This window comes from Cynoglossus semilaevis, chromosome 7 (assembly GCF_000523025.1).
Source record: "Cynoglossus semilaevis isolate Cse_v1.0 chromosome 7, Cse_v1.0, whole genome shotgun sequence".
NCBI lineage: Eukaryota > Metazoa > Chordata > Actinopteri > Pleuronectiformes > Cynoglossidae > Cynoglossus > Cynoglossus semilaevis.
In genome coordinates this window covers 9,957,008-9,975,318 of record NC_024313.1, presented here as the reverse complement: position 1 = coordinate 9,975,318, position 18,311 = coordinate 9,957,008, and the positions used below count along the sequence as shown (strand labels likewise).

Sequence of the window (18,311 nt, the reverse complement as noted above, 5' to 3'; positions counted from 1 at the left end):
GAGAACATGTCTGACCCAGAAAGGTCACCCCCCGCCTCACCCCCCCATCCCCCTTTTCCTCCCCCTCTCCTCAACCAGTACATCACCCCCTGCCTCTGGGCTTTTAGAAAAGTTTACCCACAGAGTCAGAAGCCAACAGATCCATACATCGACCGTCCTGTCAGCTCAGGCCTGTTATTGCTGTCTTCTGGCGGCAGCACACGCAGCGTGTGGTGTCCATGTCCAGGGAGGTGGAGGAGATGAGGCGCTCCTTTGAGGAAAAGCTGCGGACCTTCAGCCAGGCCCAGGCCCAGTTTGAGCAGGAGAAGAAGGCGGCGCTGGAGGAGCTGAAGGCCCAGCACAGGCAGGAGGTGCAGGAGCTCCTTCGCAGCCACCAGAGCCAGAACGCAAACTACAGCAAAGACCAGGAGAAACTGGGCCAGCTCCACAAGGCTGAGGTAAGAAGTGGAGCAGCTTCTCAAACAGACGCCAGCCTCGTCACTGCCCGTGTGTCTCCTGATGTTGTTTCCCTCCGCGGCAGCTTCAGGGACGGAAAGTGAGAATTGTTTTTCTGAGCTTTTTCTGGTTCTGGGTGTTTTACAGGTGGACTCTCTGACAGAGAGGGTGGACGAGTTAAAACAGGACAAGAAGAGGCTGGTGGAGGAGTACGAGGCCAAACTCAGCAAGGTACCTCAGCCCAGTACACAGATAGATGTACTACTGCAGTAATGGGAACTACAGTACATGTAATCCGTGCTGAGCTGCAGACCAGGGATGGTCAGTGATGCTGCGTTCATGTGCCGTCAGAATTGTGGGGGCGTTTGGCGTTGTGTTGTTCAGTGTCTGACTGCGAGCTGTTTGGATGTTTTCCGCTCTGATGGCTCCTCTCTCTCCGACGCTCCTCCGTCTCCAGGCTCAGGCTTTTTACGAGCGCGAGCTGGAGGCCATGAAGAGAACCCAGCAGCTCACCGCAGACAACCTGTTGGCATGGAAACGCACCGAGGCCGAGCTGCGGCGGGAGTTCCAGACCCAGGAGGCGGCTCTTCAGAAGACGCTGGGGAAACTGAGAGCAGAGCTGGCCAGGGTGTCGGACGAGGCCCGGGAAAACAGGGAGAGGTCGTACAAGCTGCAGGCGTCGCTCACCGCCTCTGAGAGCAACATCAAGGTGGGGAGAAGAGATTAGCATAAGAATGTTATACACACACACACACACATGTTATGAGTATCTGAGTTACTTCAAAACAAGGACTTTAAATACCTGCTTTTAAATACTTCTAAATTAAGGCTTTGTCCAACACCATGGCTAACCTTTAGCTAACCTTTAGCTAACCTTTAGCTACACGTCAGCTAACTTTTATCTCTCTATTTTTTTTATCAGTTTCTGAGTCACTCCATTGATCACAGCTGCGTTGCGTTCGCAGCCATGTTTCAGATTCCCGGTTCAGATATTTCGGTCCCTGTCACTCATCGTCTGCTGCGGAAAATTAAACAGTTCCATCAAATCAAAACTGTTCCCCAGTCTCACAGGCTGTAATTACTGTTTCATTTACGTCCTATCAGGAGCAGAAGGAGTGACATCATGTGACATGAATGTGATTGGTGTCACAGTGAAACTGGAGCTGAGTGCGTGCGTGTGTGAGAGATAGTGTTTGTTTGTTTGTCAGCCTCTTCCTCTCATGACCATAGGGGGTGCTAACTATCAATGTCAGTACGAGTCAGCCTCCACCGAGGCTCGGCTGAACCAACCGCGTCAACACCCTCAGTCTGACATCAGGATCTGAGCCAAATTTAAAATATACACGTGCTGCAGGCGGAGAAATTGCAAGTGAGCAAAAAGGAAAAGTGTGAAGTAACGTCTCGTCTGGAACTATTTCTGCCACAACCTACTTCTTTATCGCTCACTCGACAGAAATAGCCCAGCCACGAACCACATCGTTAGGCGTACCTGGGCGATGTGGCCCACATATTTTTTTTTTTTCAGTCTAAAAGCTAATCTACAGTGAGTGTCGCTAACTGACAGGTGATGCATTAACGATCCAACTGTTGTCAGTGAGCTCAGTCTGTGGTGATGTCACTGTCAGGACTCTCAGGACTGGCCCTTTAACCAGTCCAACAGAAACAGTTGGCTGACCTTTGTGACCCCCCCCCTGGAGAGTGGGAGCCATTTTTGTTTTGTTTTTTTAGTCATGCCTGCTAAATACACACCTTCCTGACCTTTGACCTCTGGGCTACATTATAATTATAAAATATATATTATTAAATATAAACAAAGACTACAGCAAGTAGAGTGGGGTTTTTTTTCTTCTTCAAAACTGGACAAACTAAGACAACATATATTTAAGGATTGAATTTTAGGAAATTATATTTGGTCGATATGACCTTTGACCTTCATGACAGTGTTTAAAAGGTTTTATATTTACCCCTGGTCAGGGTATTTAACACATTTAAATGCGCTCTTCTCATCTGGGAGAACACACGTGCGTGTGCACGTGCACGTGCACGAGGAGCGCCGTGATGTGAAACCTCCTCCGCGGCTGCTATCAGTCTGAGATTCCATTGTCTTAATTGAGTTTTAGTCCGACCATGTGACGGGACTGAGAGATGTGAAATTGCCTCTCGTGTGTGTGTGTGTGTGTGTGTGTTTCATCTTACTATAAATGAGCAGCACTCATGCCCACAGTCTAATATTCCATTAGTACCTGTTCCGTCTTCGTCTCTCAGGGTTCGTCAGAGTCAGAGGTGACCGAAGAGTCACTTCATAAAACTCTGCCTGAGTGAGGATTTGAACCAGCAGTCTAATTATCACAAGAACAAGGCTGAGCAGACATGTTTTATGTTACAAAGAAAATGGGGATATAATGAATGACTTTTTTTTTTTTCATCTTACTTTCTTGTGCTCTGTGCAGGATCTTACCAAGCAGCTGGACGAGGTGACCCAGAACTCTGAGATCGTGGAGATCCGTCAGAAAGAAGCTGAGTGTGAACTGGAGGCGGCCCGAGACCGGGTGCAGCAGCAAGCCACAGAAATACTGCTGAAAGCCAGTAAGACTGTAGAGAAACAGAGAGCGCTAATGCCTGACAGTTAGCCGTTAAATCTTTGAAATTTTATTTTCAGTGGTAAATGAAAATGAAGCTAATGTTTGGTGCTTTAAGATAGCTATAATGAGCTAACATTTATGGTGTAATCTGTCTGTAAATAAATAAGAAAACATGCACAAATCATGACTGTGGTTTGGAAAGTTGATAAATACGCAGACGACACTGCGCTGTCTCACGTCCGCTGTCTCACGTCCGCTGTCTCACGTCCATCCGTAGGTCAGATCAGCAGCCTGCAGGCCACTCAGATGAACCAGGAGCAGAGACCTGGACAACGAACGGAGCCGACTGAAGGACAAGGTGGTGAGGATGGAGGAGGAGCAGGAGGCGCTGCAGAGCCAGATCCATTCTCAGGACGAGCGGCAGAAACAGCAGATCCAGTCCCTGGAGAAGGTACTGTAGGAATATTGATTCTTTCAATATAAAGAGGCACGAGCTGGAAATGTACACAGATAAAAATTCACAACAGTCAAGTCAAATAACATTAGCATTAAAAGGGAATTATGGTATTGAAAATGGTAAAAAAAGATTGGTTAAAAAGTGATGCTCACGTTTTTTAGATATCCAGAAGAGGCTTCATGGCTGAGTTTCAGCACCAGGAGCTGTCCACTAACACAGAGTTTTCAGCTAAAATGAACCCTTAGCTTGGATATAAATTGAATTAGCATTCTTCTAGTGGGATTAAATGCTCTGTTTCTGACATCACAGCTAGAAGATGACGTGAATACACACGTCTGTGATGACGTATAAATTTACTGTAGGTGGAAAAAATGAGCAGCAAATATAAAAAAATGAAATGAAATAATTGGCTGGACCAGATATTGTTGGCTTTGGGCAAAACACCTGTATGTTACCTAGGCAACACACATTTCACTGAAGCAATTCTACCAACAACACCCTGACGTTGATGTCCTCTTCTTCACATGACTGTCCGTGTCTTGGACCGTTGGTGTCAGTTGAACCAAAAACTTTAATTTACAGTCGGTGAGACACACTTCCTGCAGTCATCAAAGTGTTTAAAGAGTCAAAGCTGTCAATCAACACCAACGCCGACGTCAACATTTAACAACTTAGTGAATAGAAGAAGAAAAAAACCTGCTGCTCATCAGCCTAAAAAGCGGGGCAGCTGAAAGGTCAGATGATTTAAAGAAGCACACAGTCAGCTGAGCCAGCAGCCGTCGGCAAATGTCAAGTGTTGCTGCTTCATGTGTGTTTTCTGCTCCGTCTCTGACATTTGTGCAGTAATCCTGTGGGAGCTGGCTGACTTCTCCCACTGAGCTGCACTGCTGTGAATCCTAATGCCTCTGCTGGAGAAACAGAACATCCTGCACCAATTAAACCTGCTGCTGTTCAGACCCAGTTCTGCTGAAAAAGTTGGTTTTGGGGATAAAAAAACAAAAACAAAAAAAACAAAAAACACTCCAGATTATGTTTGTGAAGTGGGAAAAGTCATTATATTCAGACACAGTTGTGTGTTATGGACGTAACAGCCCTGGTTCAGACACCAGAGCTAACGTTAGCTACAACAGTCCTGGTTCAGACACCAGAGCTAACGTTAGCTACAACAGTCCCGGTTCAGACACCAGAGCTAACGTTAGCTACAACAGTCCTGGTACAGACACCGGAGCTAACGTTAGCTACAACAGTCCCGGTTCAGACACCAGAGCTAACGTTAGCTACAACAGTCCTGGTATGAAATTACTGTTGTTTTTGTTCAAACTTTATAAAGTAGAATTTCTAAATGTCTTTTTCTTTCCAAAGTTTTCTTCTCCACCACCTTTGAAGTGAGTCAACAACTGTAAATGCCTTTTTTTCGTCTGACTAAATAACTTTTCTGCTCTTCAGACTTTTTCAAAATCTCTGTTGCAGTTGAGGTTTTTGTTGTACTTTCCTACAATTCCTTCAAACACGTCTCCTTCAGGGGTTGCGCTCCACAGTTAGATATTTTCCGGCTCCTGTTTCTCCATAATTACCTTCATCTTTGGCTTCATTTCCCTTTTTTTTTTTCCACTCCGCGTCTCCTCCCGCAGAATGCAGGAATCAACCTCCCGTGTTGTTCGGCGGCTCTGTTTGTGTCACACTGTGTCGAAGCGTGGTGCGGACCACATGAAATCACAGCGGGCTGCCTCACTTTGACCACTGTGATGGACACTTTGGAATGTTTCCCAAACACACACATCTCGTTTCCGAGCAGTTATTACAGTGCACGCTGTCGTGATTCCGTCCCCTGGTGGCAAATTAAAATATCTCTGTGCCGTTGCCAGCGTTTGACGACCTGCCAGATTCCCACTGTTTTCATTTAGTCTGGTAAACACCGACCACAAACATAAGAAAAATGTTGTTTATCTTTGTGACACAGACAGAATCTCTCATCATCAGTCCAGTTAGCCTTTTCTGTGCTAACTCTGAGCCGTTGATTTGCGGTCTAACTATCACAAACCTATCCCCTTTGGGGTTGGCAGTTGAGAGGTGTAGCTTTTGTGCTGAGTTCACATTTTACTTTAATTAATTTGGCTACAGTTTAGCTACTGTGAGTAAGCTCTGAGTTATCTTACCGCTAACTCCTCTGTGAGCTAAGTTCTCTTTTGCCAAAGTTGTAACTTTTTATTGGCAATATCCAGCTTATAATTTGGTAATTTTTCTTTTAGCCTTAAGCTATAGTTTAGCCAGTTTGCTGAAATAAGCTAATCACTTATTGGCTAGCCTTTTCTGACTCACAACATAACGATTATATACATATTAATTTAAAGGTGTTTATCATTAAACTGGACATAGTGCCATGTGTAAATGACATTTTTGCAGAAACCGGGCTGTGGTATTACAACATAACGATTATATACAGATTAATTTAAAGGTGTTTATCATGTAGTGCCATGTGTAAATGACATTTTTGCTCTTGCAAAAATACTTAATTAAAAAAATGGTCTAATCCGTCAAGGTTCTGGAATCTGGCTGTAGCCTTTGGGAGTTTGAAAAGATGGAAAGACAGGACAGGAGTATTGATTCTTTGGCGATCAATCCGTAAATATTGGAAACACAGATGGTGCAAATGTCAATTGTAAATGTGTGTGTGTCTGTTCCTCAGACGCTGCTGGACGACAAGACGTCCCATGAGAAGGACATGAGCAACATGCGAGCCCACTACGAGGAGGAGACCAGCCAGATGAAGGAGGGCCAGGCACGGACGCTGGAGGAGGTGGCCAAGAAGCACAGAGTGACCCTGGAGAACGCCCTGAGCAACGCAGAGAAGGACAAGAACCGCCTGCTGTCGGTAAGTCCATTGTACCCAGGAGGCACTGGGGGAATCGGTACCCAGTCCCCCCCCCTCATCGGAACCTAGAACCAATAGAGAAAAAACTCAATTTTCTAGCATTTAGATGCTAATTATTGTAGCTATTATTGACTAGCTTTTGCTTTAAACCCAGTTAGTTTCTTTGTTGTCTCATTAATTTGCTGTTTAGTTTTGGGTCAACATTAAGGTAGCTGTAAATATGAGCTGCTACGTCCATGTCTGGACAAACGCTCCTCACTACTCCATCATTTACTTCTTTTCTCGGTAATAATGACTCAGTCAGTTTACAATCTGTCCTCTCACTCTCACACGCACTGCCAAAATAAATTGGACCTGTCACAGCGCCTCAGTCTGGCCGCCATCAATTTGTTGAGAAACAAGCGCAGACCGTTGACTGACAGACGGTGGGTCCGCGGTGGCTGGATGTGTCTCCCTGTGACCATCGTCACCAGTCCCACTCTGTAGAGTATCAGCTCTAACGTTTGTAAAAAAAAAAAACGGATAGAATTCCTGCCCTAAACACAGGGCAACGCTGACAGTGGGAGAAGGCAGAAGGTTCCCGGTTTGATTCCACCTGGTCCCTGATTGGTTTGTGTCAGGGTCGTTGTGTGGAGCAGTGATACCAGAACAGGCTGAGAGTGATTGATGGACCGTACAAGAATAATGGACGGAGCTGACGTGACTGCAGGAGTGAGTGAGGTCTCAGTGGAAACACAGACTCATGGTCTCAGGTGTGACTTCCTGCTTCTCTGTAGACGCTCACTGAGTTCCTCTCAGTTAAACTGTGGGACGTGGACAGAATCAGAATCACGCTTTTATTGATCCCCCTGGAGGAAATTGCGTATAAAGCAGCTGCTTCTGTTAGAGCATTTAGGAGGAATGAAGTTAGTAAAGAGTCGTAAAAAAAAATAAATATAAAGCGTTTTTTTTTTAAAGAAAAAAAATTATATCAGAATTAAAATGTATAAAAAATTGCAATTTTTTTTTTTTTGCAATTTTTTATACATTTTAATTCTGATATAATTTTTTAGATCAGATGGATGGATAAATGAAGCAACAATAAGAACCTGAAGACTCAGATCAGGCTGTTGTCAACTGTTGTCAAAATGAACATATTAATCACATAAATCATTTTAACACACGAGCAGATTGATGATTCCACCGTCCATCCATGTGATGTTGCTCTAATACACAGTCAATACTCTCCATGTTATTTGAACACACTGCTGGAAAACTATTTTTTCTTTCACCAAACGCCACCAGCTTAAAATACCACCTGGAATACCATACCATTTTCCAGGTTCCAGGCCTTGAGATACATCGTTGTACCTTTAGTATTGCAGTATATCACAATATATTGTTGACAGATTGTTGCCAAAACACAGCCCTAGTTCATACTGTACCGACTGAAATGGATGTTTGTTTTTTTTTTACCTTTTTGATAAACAAGCGTTTATGGAGACATTTTTAAATGTAAGGCTGTAAATCTGTCAGTTTTTTTTTTCCTGGAGGCAGAGAGAGGAAATATATCTGTTCTTCTTCAGTTCCTCATGTGTGTTTATTTATTCAGACCTCGTTATCACACGCACCGCGTCCTTCGTCACCGCCAACGGGAGAAAACTGCGAGGCAGCGTCTTTAACATATGTTTCCAGGTTTGATATATTCATGACTCCACCTCTGCAGAGGGAGGATGGAATTAAAACAACATCACAGGTGCAGCAGTCGGCCTGACAGGTGGTGGCGCTCTCACACATGACATGACTGTGGAGAGATCGGGATGTGTGCGGAGGAGAAGACAGGAATAAACCTGAATGAGATGATAGAGGTGCAGCCCACGAGTGTGTGTGTGGGAGAACGATTACACACACACACACACACACACACACACACCGAAATATCACTGAGGACCTGGTGTGGAACCATCTGGAAAAAGAAAAGAAAAGAAAAGAAAAGAAAAGAAGTCCAGAAATACAGTGATGGAGTTGAATTATGAATGGGAACGAATCAGACAGAGTGAGAGTCACTGGTTGGCACTGAAGGTTTGGAGGGGGGTGGCGGGGGTGGTGTTCACACTCCGACATGTTAACGTTGGTTTTGTCGCAGAACGTGCCACTCATATTCACACACACACACACACACACGTAGATCGCAACACACAAAAATGTCGCTACGATCGTCATGTCCTGACAAGTATAGCTCTACCAGAACACACACACACACACACACACACACACACCTACACAGCAGCTTGTGGAGAGGATCATGAGAGGCACATTAGATTAACACAGCCATGGAGAGACATATTGACAACAGTTGGTTCTGAAAAGAGTTCCATTGTTCCACGTGAGCCGAGCGTTTATTTGTGGCTGATTCTGATTCACAAACTGAGATGAGATGAGTGCAGATCAAATCATGTAGAAGGGATTTGTATGAGTCACAGTCGGCAGTGACGACCGGCGAGTGCACCCCCCCCACCCCCCCCCCCCCCCGGGTGTGTGTCAGCTGCACTGAAACTGGAGTGGGAGTCAAAAAGTTCTGAGACACTTTTTTTTTTCTTCTTTCTTTCGTTCTTTTCAAATTGTTATTCATGAAAATCCCAGCTAAGTCTCCGATGGTTCCAGATCCAAACCTGTTGATTTGGTTTTGATCTTTTGAACAGGTTTCCATTGAAGTCGTTTGCTCTGGTTTGAGAAATGTCTGTGGACTTTCTGACTGACCCTGGAACAGCTGTCACAGATGGATTAGTTGGTCACAGTCTGACGTCAGGCGTAGTTTCTCATTGTGGTGTTCGCTGTTTCTGACGTCTCTGTAACGTAGTGGTTTCTTTCTTTTTTTTTTTTTTTTGTGTTTTTTTTTTTTTTAGTTGGTAATGGTTTCCATTGAAGTCGTTTGCTCTGATCTGAAAAATTGATTTTTAAGTCTAGTGGCGCTTCGGCCCAGAGGCGATGTCTCTGTCGTTGGTGTGGACCCCCAGGGTTCACCTCCAGGGCAGGTTCGAATCCCGGTTGGTACCTTCCAGTGGACTCCCCACCTGCAGGAAGGTTTGGGTGGAGCCTGCTGCCCCCGTGACCCGGTAACGGATAAGTGGATGAAAATGGATGGATGGATGGATGTTTAAGTCTGTGGACTTTCTGACTGACCCTGGAACAGCTGTCACAGATGGATCGTTGGTCACAGTCTGACGTCAGGCGCTGTGTTTCCATTGGTAGTTTCTCAATTCGGTGTTAGCTGTTAGCGAGCTCTATGAGCTACGTCTCTGTAACATATGCATTTGTCATCTTTCAATGCTTCAAAAAAGAAACAAAGAGTTCACATTCTCACCACTAGGGCCGATTTTGCTGTCGTGCGACCACAGGATTAAAATGTTGTTTTTCTCCATGTGCTTTGGTGCAGTGAAGGTAAGAGCTTTTTTACACAAACGTAAACTCAGAGCGGTGCGTGTGTGTGTGTGTGTGTTTTATTAGATGAGTCTGTTGATAAAAAGGTTTAAAATCTTTTTTTTTTTGGTAGCAGCAGTGAGCAGTTCCAGTCGGTCGGTGAATCCTGGCACCGTCGCTGCATCTGTCAGCAGGGACCGTGGGCCAGTTAAAAACCCTGAACTGACCCTTTTAAATGCTACATTAGATTTTTATGCGTTTTCAGATGAAGTCGAGATGATGGAGGTTAATTACACCGACCACGGGGGTAAGAAAAAACAAGCCAAGGCGGTGGAGAGAGAGGGCGAGATGTTTGACATTTAAAGAGACGCGGGGATGAAAATTCATCGTCCTTTTTCATCAGAGCCAGACATTTACTGCACGTGAAAGTGCAAGTGGGCAGAACGGAGCGAGTACAGTCATCCAAAGTGGGGCGAAATGATGGGATGGAGGCGGCGCGGCGGCCATGTTGGTGACTGTGTGTGTGGGTGTGTGTGTGTGTGTGTGTGTGTGTGTGTGTTCTGGTCTTTCTGTACTTGTTTGTTGAGAGAGAATGATGACGTCTGGAGTTAGGATCAGACCTGGGATCAGATTAGAGGTAGTTTCAGGATTAGGCTTAGATTAGTAACAACCTGGAGAGGCTGCAGGTGTGTGTGTGTGTGTGTGTGTGTGTATTTAAAATATTCCATCATAAATATTTCAGCCACTCTTACTTAGAGCAGTTTGTCAGCACTAACCAGACGTGAGCTGCTGCAGTACACGCTGTATTCATGGAACACTCTCTCCTACTACTACTTCTACTACTTCTTCTTATTGTTATTCAAATACTTCAAATACTTATTCTTTTACTACAAATTTGTCCATTTTGTCTCTTTTTTTACCATTTCTACTTCCTCTTTTTCATCTGTTTCTTACTTTTTATTCTTCTGCCGTTTTCCGTGAAACACAGTCAAAGTACTTTACTGTAGGCATCTGTTTCTTACTTTTTATTCTTCTGCCGTTTTCCGTGAAACACAGTCAAAGTACTTTACTGTAGTACTTTACTGTAGTACTTTACTGTAGTACTTCACTGAAGGACCTAACTGCAGTACTTTACTGTAGTACTTCACTGAAGGACCTAACTGCAGTACTTTACTGTAGTACTTCACTGTAGTACTTCACTGAAGGACCTAACTGCAGTACTTTACTGTAGTACTTTACTGTAGGACTTTACTGTAGTACTTCACTGTAGTACTTTACTGTAGGACTTTACTGTAGTACTTCACTGAAGGACCTAACTGCAGTACTTTACAGTACCTTGGGGCTACAGTGGTGGTGCGGGGGGTAGGATCTCTGCTGCCTTGCAGTGGGTTTCGGGTTCAATTCCACCTGGTCCCCAAAAGTTTTGATGAAGTTGTTTCTGATTGGTTGATTCCCTGCAGTCTGCAGTCGACCACAGCAGCGGTGCTAACCAACACGCTAACGAGGAGATGCCCAAGAATGTGGTTTTCAGCCCCGCAGCTGGACACTGTCACTGACACACAGGGCGCCACCCAGTGGCCGAGAAACGAGCGCCACGTCCACATGATTAGAAATAATGGAGCGGCCGTAGCGTCGACCACCGCATCAGTTCCCACGTAATGAGCCGCGGCCGTGACGATGGAGGTTTTTTTTTTCTTCCCCGTCCAACAAACGCTCTTGTACCAGGTGGAGTCTGAGGCTGTGAGATATTAAACAGTTCTGGTCGAGTTCAGCTCGGTCCCAGGGACCGGTTTAATGAGCCTCCAGTTCTCACTGTTCCAAACCACAGCATACTGTAGCATAGGCTCTCTCTCTCTCTCTCTCTCTCTTACTCACACACAGTGAAACCCAAGTGATCAATTATTCCCTTGCATCAAACTTGCGTAATGAAGACTTGTTTTTTTTTTTTTCTGAAAACCCACTCTGGACCAGATCAGAGTCAGAGTCGATCATTCAGAGGTAGACGTTGGCTCCCGTTCACATGTACTCTGCGTACTTCTCCTCTTTGGCCTTGTAGCATTTCCACATCCTCGTACCACCCCCCCACTCCCCCCCCGACCCTGTCTTTTCTCCTGCTGTGCTCTGATGTGCACAATCATTTGCCTTCATTCCTGCCGTTTGTTCTTCACCACGTTGCTGCAGAACGCTGCCAGTTGTGGAGAGCAGCAGGAGGAAGAGGAGGAAGAGGAGAAGCAGCGGGCGGGGTCCGTTTGTATCTCTCCTGCGGCCGCTCTGTACTCACAGTGTGAAAAGACCTCAGTGTGGAGTTGTTCCATAAATGAATGGACATCTGGTCAAATATGGACTCCATGTCCATGGTTGTCCAAGCAGACGGTCAGTCACTGGATCGTCTTCTACCACCTATTACTGTTCACTAGAGATAGAACGATGAACTCAACTCCAGAGAAATAGTGACCAAATCCAATGATCTTTTATTTGTAAGAACTCTAAACTAAACTGGAAATGGAAACACTGCTCATCACCATTTATCTCCTCTCATTAAAGACTGCTCTGGTCTTATTAAACTCGGCTTACTGTCAATAGAGTCTGGAGTTCAGATGTGGACGGTTGATTGGAACTGTAAGAGTTTGGTTTGAGGAGTTAGTGTGAAGCTGCGTCTGCTGCGGTCCTGGTCGTCCTGGTTGTCCTCCTCGCTCCGTCATTCTTTCTCTCGTGGCCTCCATGCTCTCATCACTTCAAAATATAATCAAGGTTGTCTGTGAGGAGCCCAGGTTTGGAATTGAAATGAACGGGTCGGCTCTGCCTCAGTGGGTGGAGATGTGAAGTATCACATGAATTCTGATGTCTCTCTGATTTTCCTTTTCTTTCTTTGAGAAGCAGCTTTTGCGGCTCAGGTCAATGTTGGTCACCTGACCTCTAACCAGGACGAGGAATATAGAATTTAGAATTTTTGGGGTAAATGAAGGAAGCGTTGTGTTTCTCTTTTGATTTATCGCCCGGTCCTCGCAGCATCACAAACTCACCTTCATGTAGAAAAAAAAATAGCGTTTGACAAATTTCAGTTGACGTAACAGCCATTCTCCTTCAGCTTTAATCGTCCTTGGAGAACAGTAATCACTTCACTGTACAAGAGAACGGCTCCTCCATTCATCAGCAGGGATAATGAGCTTCATCACGGTAACAACGCCAAACCTCTGTCTCCCCTCGCTCCCTGGGACAATGGAGCAGTTTGGAGTGTTTTATAGAAATCTGTTGAAGCCCACTGCAGGGGTAACAACAGCTGAACCAGGAACTGGAACTGTGGAATATTAAAGTCTGTACGAAAAGGATCTACATTTGGAATCACGAGAGAAGAAAGAAAAGAAAAATTAAATGACGCAACATCAGGAATATTTGACTGGGAATTGTTAATAAAAAAATCCATACAGTGATGGAGGATATTGATGCAGTAGTGAAATGAAATATTGTGATATTTCATTTTCTCATAGCGTTAATCAGTACTTGTTCCACCCAGTAGGGGTCCGTTAGCTTGACTGCTAACAGCAAAACAGCATAATTCAGTAGTGGTGTCAACAAGTTGCATCAACAAAAAGATAAAAAGCAGGAGGGAGGAGCCAGAGAAGGCAAAAAGATAACGAAAAAAAGCAGGAGGGAGGAGCCAGAGAAGAGTGTGTGTGTTGGTGTGTCACCTGTTTGTGACTCTGATGTTTGTGTGTCACCTCTTTGTGACTCTGATGTTTCTGCTCTGCAGGAGCTGGAGCAGCAGTTTGAGAAAGAGCGCCTCACTCTGGAGAAGCAGAAGGTGCTCCTCAGGCAGCAGCTGGACGAGCTGAAGGAGGAGCTGAACTCCAAGCTGACGGCGGCCAGCGAAGAGGTAGGAGAACAAAGTCGGAATAATGATTCAAAATGAGGATAAAAGTAGATGTAAAGAGGTTGAGTGTGGACGGAAACGGTCAAAAACATAAATAATAATAAATAGATACTCAGGTATTAAGTAGTTATAGTAGTACTGTAGTATTAAGTATCTGATAAATAGTCCATTATTCTTATTGGGAGTAAATTCTCAGTGTTTTTCAGACTGCTGGTTCTTGGAGAGACATATTTACAGACTCTGGTAAAATACCACATGAATATCAGTGAATATTGACAGGTCAGATGATAAAGGCTGTTGTTGGTGAACTGACCACAGTGACCAAAGGTTGAACCACAGACCAGGAGGTTAAATGTACAGTGAGTTGAGGAGCCGGTGTGAGAAAAGAAGTGCGAGAAAAATAATACTACATTTCCTCTGAGTCTCCTCTCTGTCTGTCTCTCTGTCCTCCACTCAGATGTCCCGGCTGCAGGGGGAGGTGCAGCAGAGGGAGGAGGACGTGGGCTCAGCCGAGGGACAGATCTCCACCATGAAGGAGGCCCAGGACAAACTGCTGGAGGAGCTGGACGCCACCAGGGCGCGGCTGAGGGAAACCAGCAACCTGCTGACGGCCCTGCAGGTGGGCAGACGACACACACACTGGAGAAACACACACGTGTGTGTTGTTGTTGTTGTTGTTGTGACCATCGAGTATCAATGTGTTTTTTCACCTGTTGAACATGCTCAAAATGTTCTGGCAAATGCTACGTAACATGTGTTTAACCCAGTTGCGTTTCTGTGGCTAAAAACTAGCATCAGTGTCCATTCTAGATTGTCCTTCAGTATTTGTTTTTTTGGGTTCATAACTGAGAAAGTAGATATAAAAGAGTGTCTCTGTCTGTCCATCAGGGGGAGCTGGAGACCCAGAAGCGTCACCATGAAGCTAAAGTCATCACCACCAAAGAAGAGGAGAAACACAAGATGGACAAGATGGCCCTGGAGCTGGAGCTCAAATGGACCGAGACCCTCAGGTAACATGTTTTATGTTGGTGGGTCGTTGCGTTTCTGTGGCTAAAAACTAGCGTCAGTGTCCATTCTAGTTTGTCCTTCAGTGTTTGTTTTTTTGGGTTTATAACTGAGAAAGTAGATATAAAAGAGTGTCTCTGTCTGTCCATCAGGGGGAGCTGGAGACCCAGAAGCGTCACCATGAAGCTAAAGTCATCACCACCAAAGAAGAGGAGAAACACAAGATGGACAAGATGGCCCTGGAGCTGGAGCTCAAATGGACCGAGACCCTCAGGTAACATGTTTTATGTTGGTGGGGGTCTTCATGGAGACCAACATGTGACCTTTGACCTCCTGTGAGATCAGTTATTATACAGATATATATTCATAGACCTGTTGTGGACCTGAAGTCTTGTCCACAAAGTTAGCAGAAATATTTATGAACTCATGAAATATGTAATCAAACCTGTGTAATGGGCTGTGAAATAAAACAGGAGTTAATTTATTATTTATTATTGTAAAATCTCAACTTTGAGCAAAACTTAACGAAACTTGCCACACACTCTCTTTTTATATATATATATGTATTTTGTTTACTTACAAATTGGACTCAAACCTGTCAAGTCATCAACTTACTAGAATAAGGTTAAAAAAAGACAGTGTTGCATTTACAACAACGAAATAATACTAAATAAATGTTGTGTTATGATGAGAATTAATGATATATTTACAGGAATGAGCCGTAACATAATTAGAATAAATTTGTACATTTATGGATATGAGTAAAAAAAAAAGTGTTGTTGACTAATGAGAATAAAGCTGGAAAATGACCATTTTTAATGACATCAAATGTAGTAACACATTTAACAATAATGACCTGATAAGTTGACGAGGGAGTTTTACATTAATGAGAATAAACGTGAAGACGTGAAACAGCACAGATCTGTCATTTGCTGTCATTTTAAAATAGTGGCTAATTTAAAACTGAAAAACGGTCACACAACCTTCACACTTCATTTACACTCCACCAAATCACAGTGTGTGTCTCAGCTCCGTGAAACCACGTTGAGAGTTTTAGAAAACACCACTCTGACACTGAAGAGGCCAATTAGTGTCAGGTCTTACATCGAATGATGACGTTTAAAAACCAGCGACGTTTCATGGGGGAAACGTTGAGCTTTATTTTTGTTTGTATCCTGGGAATCATCACAACCTCAATCTATCAACGAGGAGATAAAAATATAAACCTCTCACAGGAGGAGGAGGAGGAGGAGGAGGAGGACCACGGCCCGCCGTGAACCTCTCCTGTCGTTCACGCCATGAAAACAGACAGCAGTTAAATGTCCTACAGAGTGTGTTTGAACGAGTCTCTGCTCGGAACGTCGGCGTTGGCCTCATGTTCGCTGTGTGTTGTCGCTGTGCTGCAGGCAGGAGTGTAAGAAGCTGCGGGAGGAGCTGAGGGAGGAGCACGAGGAGGACAAGGCCTCTGCCCTGACCCAGCTGGTCCAGAACAAGGAGCAGGAGCTGAGCAACGCCAGGGAGAGCTGGCAGAGGAAGGTGGAGGACCTGCTGGAGCAGGTACTGTGCTAACCTTTAGCCGCTTCGAGCTAGCTAGCAGCTAAATACCACAAATATCATGAAATCATTAGCATTGTGTGTTCTAAAGTGGTTTGATCAATGTACGTTAATGTTCTTTGTCTTTTTTTTAATTTAACAACGTTTTTATAAATCTCCACTGAACTAAACTATGGGGCGAGGCTTTTTTTATGTACAGCTTGATTTCATTGATATAGGGTTATTTCTCCCCCTGCTGTTGACCTTTAAAATAAAGTCAAGTTCCTCTGATATTTTTATATATTGTATATATAAATATATATATATTTAAAAGTGATTCTGGTCCAAAATAGCAGCTCAGTGTCGTTACTAAGATACAGCAGCTGCTGAGAGGAGCGAGTCTCCTGGTGAAACTGGACTAAAAGTAGAAGAGAGTGAATACAAACAAACCCTGTTTCTCTGGGTCTGATGGGAAATAAAGTTGTTGTTGTTGGGAGTGAGGCTTTAAAAAAGACAAAGTGCTTAATGTGTGAAGTACACACACACACACAGCGTCAAACCCACTACTCCTGGTCTGACGTCAGTACTGCTCTGATAAACTTCCTGTCTGACGACCTCCGTCTCCACCTTTCCTCCCAGATCTCCTTGTTGAAGCAGAGTCTGGAGATGCAGCTGTCCCAGTCGCAGTCGTCGCTGCAGCAGCTGCAGCACCAGTTCAACCAGGAGAGGGAGCACCTGAGGATGCAGCTGGATGAGCTGCAAACGGAACACCAGAGGAGAACGCACCGCCTGCAGGAGGCGCACTGCTGCTCGGTCCAGGACCTGGAGAGGGCCAGGAAACGGGACCTGAAGGTAGGCGGTTAGCACCATTAGCATGTGCCGCTAATGCAGTCATTCTTAGCTTAAGTATTTCGGCTTTCGTTGTAGTTGTTATTTGTTGCCTAATATCTTAGCTTTTATAGCTTTCTGGCTACTGGATAATGTAATTTTTCGGCTAACATTTCATACTTACATAACTTTATTTATTTGGGGGGGTGGGGGGGGGTTGGGGGGTTGCATCATCTGTTCCTTCACAGCCATCTCTACTTCATACTGCAGCCGATTCCAGTCCTGTTTTTATAATAGAACTGCATTTGTTCTCTGCCTGAAACCGATTGCTGCCACCTGCAGGATCTTGTTAATATGACAAGTACTTCATCCTCGGCTGCTCCGCTTCATCAGTTACTCCTTGGTGTTGCGTTCACCATCAGTTCATCATGCAGTCAAATGAGCTGTCGTGAAATCTCAGTCTCAGCCGCCAGTGTTTCCGGCAGCTTCCGTCAGCGATGACATCACACCTCAGTGTGATAAGAGCCTGACAGACACGGCTGTGGGAGCAGATCTGTGAGACGCTGAGCTCCATTAGCTCCGCAGTGAAGACGGTGATTTAGAAAAACATCAGGAATATTAATCCTGGAATATTTATCTTACTCCCCCCTCTGCTCCCCCCCTCCCTCCCCCTCCAGTTCCTTCTTCTTATGAATAGGGCTTGAAATCCTCAACTTTGCGTTTGTAATGAATAAAAGTCTTTAAAAGTGAAAGTTCTGCCGCTGTGTTTTGCAGCGAAAGATTATTTTGGGAACGCTCTCAGGAGCCCAGTCCAACCGTGACGTTTTAATCCAATAGTCTTGTCAAAGTCGGAGTTAGTCTGGTGGAGAGCTTTCTCCATCATTACTCTCTCTCTCTCTGTCTCTGTCTCTCTCTCGTTGACAGTAGAGAGTGTCACACTCACACACACACACACTGTCACACACCTCCAGCTCCACAGTGAAGGACAGTTGTGATCAGCCTCAGATTACATCATTAGATCTGTCCTTCACTTCAGTGACTGTGACCACGTCAACACAGGACTTGGGGACCAATGAGCATCAAGTACAGACGGCGAGACAGAGAGTCTGAAAACTGCAGTATTTAATGAATAATACTGCAAAAAAATATATATATTTACATATATGGGAACCGGGGGCAGGGAGCAAGGGTGAATTAGTATAATTTTAGTATTTTATATATTTTTTGCCTCAGTGAGAAAATTGTCCTGATTTGTTTCAGACAAAGTTAATGCTCTTTCGCTTTCCATTTTTGGTGGAGAGGCCGGGGGGGTGAGGAGAGGGGAGGAGC

The 18,311-nt window shown here is 44.7% G+C and overlaps 1 protein-coding gene across 1 annotated transcript in view; it reads left to right on the top strand.

The window, feature by feature from the left end:
* fam184ab (family with sequence similarity 184 member Ab) overlaps nucleotides 1-18,311 on the top strand; it is a 65,469-nt gene that overhangs the window by 34,464 nt on the left and 12,694 nt on the right. Inside the window, 12 exon segments of the mRNA XM_025056960.1 lie at nucleotides 198-437; nucleotides 583-666; nucleotides 893-1,144; nucleotides 2,886-3,021; nucleotides 3,295-3,334; nucleotides 3,336-3,468; nucleotides 6,161-6,346; nucleotides 13,497-13,619; nucleotides 14,074-14,235; nucleotides 14,505-14,626; nucleotides 16,028-16,178; nucleotides 16,794-17,006. Of these exon segments, the coding sequence (XP_024912728.1) occupies nucleotides 198-437; nucleotides 583-666; nucleotides 893-1,144; nucleotides 2,886-3,021; nucleotides 3,295-3,334; nucleotides 3,336-3,468; nucleotides 6,161-6,346; nucleotides 13,497-13,619; nucleotides 14,074-14,235; nucleotides 14,505-14,626; nucleotides 16,028-16,178; nucleotides 16,794-17,006 (1,842 nt within the window).